This window comes from Python bivittatus, unplaced genomic scaffold, assembly GCF_059951505.1.
Source record: "Python bivittatus isolate LINGU-HERP-01145 unplaced genomic scaffold, Pbiv_v1 ctg000160_np1212, whole genome shotgun sequence".
Classification (NCBI taxonomy): domain Eukaryota; kingdom Metazoa; phylum Chordata; class Lepidosauria; order Squamata; family Pythonidae; genus Python; species Python bivittatus.
The window spans coordinates 3,645,577-3,651,576 of NW_028277076.1; the positions used below are offsets into that span (position 1 = coordinate 3,645,577).

At 41.4% G+C, this 6,000-nt stretch overlaps 1 protein-coding gene across 5 annotated transcripts in view; it reads left to right on the forward strand.

Annotated features, from left to right (window-relative positions):
- TNC (tenascin C) overlaps positions 1-5,575 on the forward strand; it is a 55,115-nt gene extending 49,540 nt beyond the window's left edge. For all 5 annotated transcript variants that reach the window (XM_088146949.1, XM_088146952.1, XM_088146948.1 and 2 more), the window contains 6 exons: positions 209-341; positions 1,038-1,189; positions 2,109-2,205; positions 2,830-2,991; positions 3,548-3,711; positions 4,717-5,575. In XM_088146949.1, coding sequence (XP_088003075.1) covers positions 209-341; positions 1,038-1,189; positions 2,109-2,205; positions 2,830-2,991; positions 3,548-3,711; positions 4,717-4,827 — 819 coding nt within the window. In that variant the 3' untranslated portion in view covers positions 4,828-5,575. The remainder of the gene's footprint in view (positions 1-208; positions 342-1,037; positions 1,190-2,108; positions 2,206-2,829; positions 2,992-3,547; positions 3,712-4,716) is intronic.
- Positions 5,576-6,000: the final 425 nt, after the last annotated feature.

Genomic DNA, 6,000 nt, shown 5'->3' on the forward strand with positions numbered 1-6,000 from the left:
AGAGGCATTTTAGACACGGTATCTGCATGTGAAATTTTTGAACCAGCACTGTTCCAGTTCCAAAACTGGGCGTGAAGCAAAGCTGGGAGAAAATTACAACCCTGATTTCATCAGTGTTTGAAACTGTTTTCTTAAAGTAGTATGAATTATTTAGCAAGGGTGTCCAACTGCAGTCTTTCATGGCCTTCTATTTTCAATTCTCTTGCAGGAAGTGGTCCTGGGGCCTGAGTCCACCTCTTACAGCCTGGTGGACCTGAGCTCATCCACTCAATACAAGGCAAAGCTGCAGGCATTGCACCAAACGCTAAAGAGCAACTTTATCCAAACCATGTTCACCACAAGTAAGGGAGACGTATTTCCAAAGAAGCGCTTATCCATATTCCCCTCAATGTAGTTACAGGGGTGGCTGCATGGGGAACGTGCAGAGCTTCCAGTAGAGGTCAACTCTGTTTGACCATATCCTTTTGCGGTGTAAATTGAAAACCGAAAAGGAAGAAAAGAGATAAAAAATGATGAAATGAAATGAAATTGCTTTTTCACAAAGCACTGACAGGATATGAAGAAGAGGGATGTGGGGGGGTGGGGGTTATAGGGACCATGATTTTGTGGCCGTAGGAGATAGAGACAGACATTATGCAATGCAATTCCTCTCATTTCCCCATTGGGACAGACCTGGAACGATAGAGCGTTGTTTGCAAAAAGACAACGAAGCATAACACAATCTTGCAAAAGGCCAGAGGGTGCTTGGAGAAGAGTCAAAGAAACCAGAATAGTTGGGAGAGACAGAATACCATTCCACACCCACACATTGGACTGCAGCCCCCATGTCTAGCTTTCTAAAAAAAAAAAAATTAAAAACCCTCACACCCTAACAGTATTAATCCCCCCCCCCCAAAAAAAAAAGTGTGAAGGGAGCAGAGCCGCATTCAGGAGGAAAAGGAGATCATGGTGATGATAATGGTGGTGATGGTGATGATGATGACGGTGCAGATTTGCATCTTTGCAACATGTCCTGACCTTCCTTCCCTTCTTTGCAGCTGGACTTCTCTACCCTTACCCCAAAGACTGCTCCCAAGCCCTGCTGAATGGAGAAACTGCTTCTGGACTCTATTCAATTTATTTCAACGGCAATCAGTCTCAGCCCGCTGAAGTGTATTGCGACATGACTTCTGATGGAGGCGGATGGATTGTACATATTTCTCTTTTTGCCTTTTCTTCCCTTCTTAACGTTCCTGTGCGTGGAGAGCCTAAGAAATGCCAGAAGCTTCTCCCATGCTTCAGAGGAACTCCTGCTATTCTTTAGTTGCTCTAAATGCGGTGTATGAAACCTGCATAGTAGAGTGTTTATGTAGGACTGGGTTTTCTGCTCACCACTGGGCTGGGAGGGTTGACTCTGGAAAGCTGACCAATAAATTTCGGGGTGCTTTGCCCCTGTTTCCCATGCAAACAAGGCTTAGCCTCACTACCTAGTGAAACTATGTACCTAATTTGTAAGAGCACTCTCAGCGCTCTACTTGCCAGCAGTTTGGAACAGTCCCCTTAGCAACCTGGCCAGTGAACCTGTCAGTGCCTGGCACCTGTTTTCCATGCAAAAAGGTCTTTGTTCACTTTTCGGCATCGTGAATTAGAAATGCTGGAAATTATTCCTTTCTGCATGACCAGGGAGCTGCCCCCATTCAGCATGGAAGAGGATGGGGGATGCAGAACCTTTTTTCCAGATGTGGTCAGACTCCAACTCCTATCATCTCCGATCATTGTGGTCAATACTCAGTGATGATGGGTTTTATAGTCCCACAATATAAAGCTTTCTATCCCTAGAGAGACCATATGAAGTGATGAGTTAACTCCATTCATAATGGGTTCTTTTCATGACCAGTTCCAAGTAAGCTTTCTATAGGGTTGAAAGGAGATTTAGCATGGGGGAGGTCTTCTTCTGATCCACAGTATCTCCAGTTAAAGGAAAGTGTCTTGGGTGTCTTTCCCAATCACCCACAAGGCTTTAGAGGGCAAATCATGTTAAGGAAGGATAAGTAACTTGTGCTTGCCAGTGTCCTGTTCAGAAATGACAATCCTCTAAAATGACCATGCTTTCATTGGCATTTCCCCAGGTGTTTTTGAGAAGGCAGAATGGCAAAGTAGACTTCTACCAGAATTGGAGAACTTATGAGAATGGTTTTGGAGATCCCAACAATGAATTCTGGCTAGGTAGGTGGTTACAAAGTTTATTTAGTTAACCAAGATTCATTGGTTCCTCTAAATGAATGTACAGCACTTCAGACTGCTGAGCACTTCACTAGAAGGGTAACATCCAGTATGATTTTCCACCATGGTGTCACTTTCCCAAGCCTTACTTTGTGCTAGGTTAATGATGTTATCCAGATATGTTTCCAAAGTCACATTGCCAGCCTTTTCAGTTGAGGGTGGGGCTGTTTCACTGATCTCTGACCTATGGCTGTGCAGACTAGAATCCATAACACATAAAGTTGAAAACATTGGCGGGCCCCTTATAAACTGCGAAAAAGTTCCGTTGGTCTGTCTGAACCAGCTTCGATGAAGATCAATGGACAGAGATGCAACGTTTGTTAAATGTTATGCACTTAAACACAAAAATTATTCCATGGTTTTTCATGCATTTCATCGGTGGAAGTAGGGAAAGTCAGTCCATTCGGATGTAGATTTTGCATTTTTTTTAAAAACTGTCTGATATTTGAATGTTTGAATTGAACGTGTTTTCCTAAAACCCTTTCAGCATTATGGCTGAAGACAAGAGACGTAAAGATGACTAGCAGACAATCCACCCATTTATTGGATTGCTCTTTGTCTTTGCAGGGCTGGAGAAGCTTCACAAAATCACCTCCCAAGGCCAGTATGAGTTGAGGGTGGACCTGCGTGATCACGGAGAGACTGCTTATGCGCTCTACGATAAGTTTACTGTGGGCGATGCCAGGACGCGCTATCGGATGAAAGTAGATGGTTACAGTGGCACTGCAGGTAGATCAGTTTGTTAATTTTGTGAAAAGAAGGATTAGCAGCTACGTACTTCTCTCTCTTGTTCTGAAAATAATCACCCTAATTGTATGACTCTTGTCATTTATACCCTGCCTTTTCTCAAACGTCGGCTAATTATTAAGAATTGCACTATGGATGATCAATAATGAATTTTATGAACAATTAATAATGAGAGAGTAGCAAGTGTAAATAATGAACATTTCTAATTTGCAATTCAATTCACAATCAATTTGATTCAAATTGTCCCATCAGTTTCATTTAAACAGTAAATTCCAATGATCAAATCCATTCAATGGAAGTTTGGAGAAACGTCCACTGGTTCTCTGAATCAATTCAAAGTGCCCCATTTGATCTGAGACCTCTCAGATTAATTTGGCAAACCAATTGAAAGGGACGGTTCATTTCCTTTGGATTTAAGCTTCGTCGCCTTAAGGGTTATCCTTTGGGGAATGGTCTTTCTTCCTCTCCCACCAGCAAAGACTCAAGTGTGTCAAGAATGATTGAAGGACTTCTCCCATCTCCTCTTTCCATCACATAGGTGATTCCATGACTTACCACAATGGACGAGCCTTCTCAACCTTTGACAAGGACAATGACTCAGCCATCACAAACTGTGCCTTATCATACAAAGGGGCATTCTGGTACAAAAACTGTCATCGAGTCAACCTTATGGGTCGGTATGGGGACAACAGCCATAGCCAGGTAAACCTGATTACATCCATTACTTTTATTATGTAATTCAGCCATTTTTTACATAGTTGTCCTGGAACAAGTTCTTAAAGTGGTTGCCAAACTCAATATTAACATATCTGTCCATGTGGTAGAGTGGGGAAGCATTGTTTTGGGGGTGATAAAATAAAGGGAGCCCCCCTACTGGAGACAAATTCATACTTCATGAATCAATGAATGAGTTAGGGTGCAAATATTCTTTGCTTTTTGCCACCCTTCTGTGTACTGTAATTCTCTGCTCCAAAAATATGTACCAAGAAACAAAGACATTTAAGGAAGCTGCTTCCTGAAAGGGAATATATTAATGAGCATTGTATACAAGCTTGGGGAAATGAGTGTCAAAATGTATATAAATATGCTGGACGCTGGTTTCCCACCATGCTCCTGTTGTACAGAGTGCAGCAATACTCCCAGGAAATCTTGCCCAGGAAAAAATACACATCAGCATGAGAGATTTACAGAATGCAATGTCCATATCTTGTTCTCCAAAGAAATCCAGCCAGAAAATATATACTATCTGGTGCTTATTGATAAAAATGCAAAACTCCATAAAATACAAGTTTCATACAAAATATAGGAAAAAACACTTCTTCTCGTGTATTTTAGCATCCAAGACTTATCTCCTATACAAGCTTAACAAAGTCTCTAGCCAAAAACTCTCAGGGAAGAGGTACACTACCTGGTTATTAGTTACAACTACATAACCCATAAAACTAACTACATGGTGGCTAAAATTCTACTGAGAGGCTGGGCATATAGTCCTCCCGTTATATTGCCACTCCTTGAGTAACTAGCATACACACGCCAATAGGTGGCAGTAAATAGCAGTATACGTGCTAACACACAAATCACACGGTTTCTCTAGACTAAACATTGTTGTGAAGATAATGAGATGAACTTCTTCCCATGAGAAACTCCTGACAGCTCCTAGTCTGTCCTACCATCACTTCCCCTCACTTCATCATTTGTATTTTGCAGGGAGTCAACTGGTTCCACTGGAAAGGACATGAACACTCCATTCAGTTTGCAGAGATGAAGATCAGGCCCTACAGTTTTAGGAATTTTGAAGGAAGGCGGAAGAGGGCATAAAGGATCTCCTCTGGAACTGGCAGAGAAAACAGAACAAAAAGGGTGGAAAGATAGCATTTCTCCCTCAGAAAATTGAGAAGGGAGATTGGCGATGAAGCTGGGAATGTGTACCAAAGCATCAGTGTTGTTTGAGCTTATGTAGGCTCCTTTGACCAGTTTCTATTTTTTGTGGGGTGGGGTGGGTGGTAGGGGTGGGGAAGCCTTATTCAAAACGTAGCATGCTCAGTGGAGCATTTTTTCTTGTCCATAGCTGGCTTTCTTTGCACCAAAGAAGACAATCTCGGGAGGGGGGGAAGGGGGGATATATTTCTATACAGGCCTTTTTTTTCCCAATGGGCTTTTGTTGACTTGAATCTTTTGTTGGTGGCTCAGAGGAACTGAAGCTGAGGCTGGGGAAATGGAAGGACTTCCTTTTTTTTCTTTTCTTTTTCCTTGTTTAGCAAACCAGCCACATATGTTTTGACACAAACAGACAAAAAAATCATTTGCATGTCCATTGCAAACCATTTGCTCACCCTCTGGAATCTCTCGTCAACCTATATCTATCTATCCATCCATCCATCCATTTCTCAGTATCATGAAGGAAAGTGGGTGTGGAAGTAAACAGTTCAGCCTAAAAATTAATATTATTAATATAAATGAAAAAGGAAGATTATAATAATAAGCTAAATTTGTGTCATTTTTTTTTAAATAGAAGCCCATGCTTTCTGAAACACAGCAGGACGGTGTCTGATTGTAATTTTTTTTTTAATAAATAAATAAAAGCACAAGTTTACTTTTACAGAAATTTCTTGTTTTTTCCCCCAGTGCTGTACTCCTTGTGTGCAAAGCCATTGTGCCTGAATGTGAGTGCAATTGTATGTTTGTGTGTGTGTATGTCAAATGGATGCAGATCAGGTTTGATTCAAAATCGCTGATTTCACTTAGAATGTCAAGTTGATCCAATCTAAATCCATCTGATTTATTCAAGCCAATTGAGTTGATTCAGATGTCTGAATGAAATCACCAAATCAAGTTGAGCAGTTCAGATCAGTTACTCATCCTCATGGAGAAAAGGGTCAGAAAGCCTGTATGACTGGGAGATTCATCTGAAGTATCGATGGATCAATTATCCAGTTCAGATTTGGGGTCATCTTCTAGATCTATTTGAGAGGTCTGCAAAGAAATCATTCA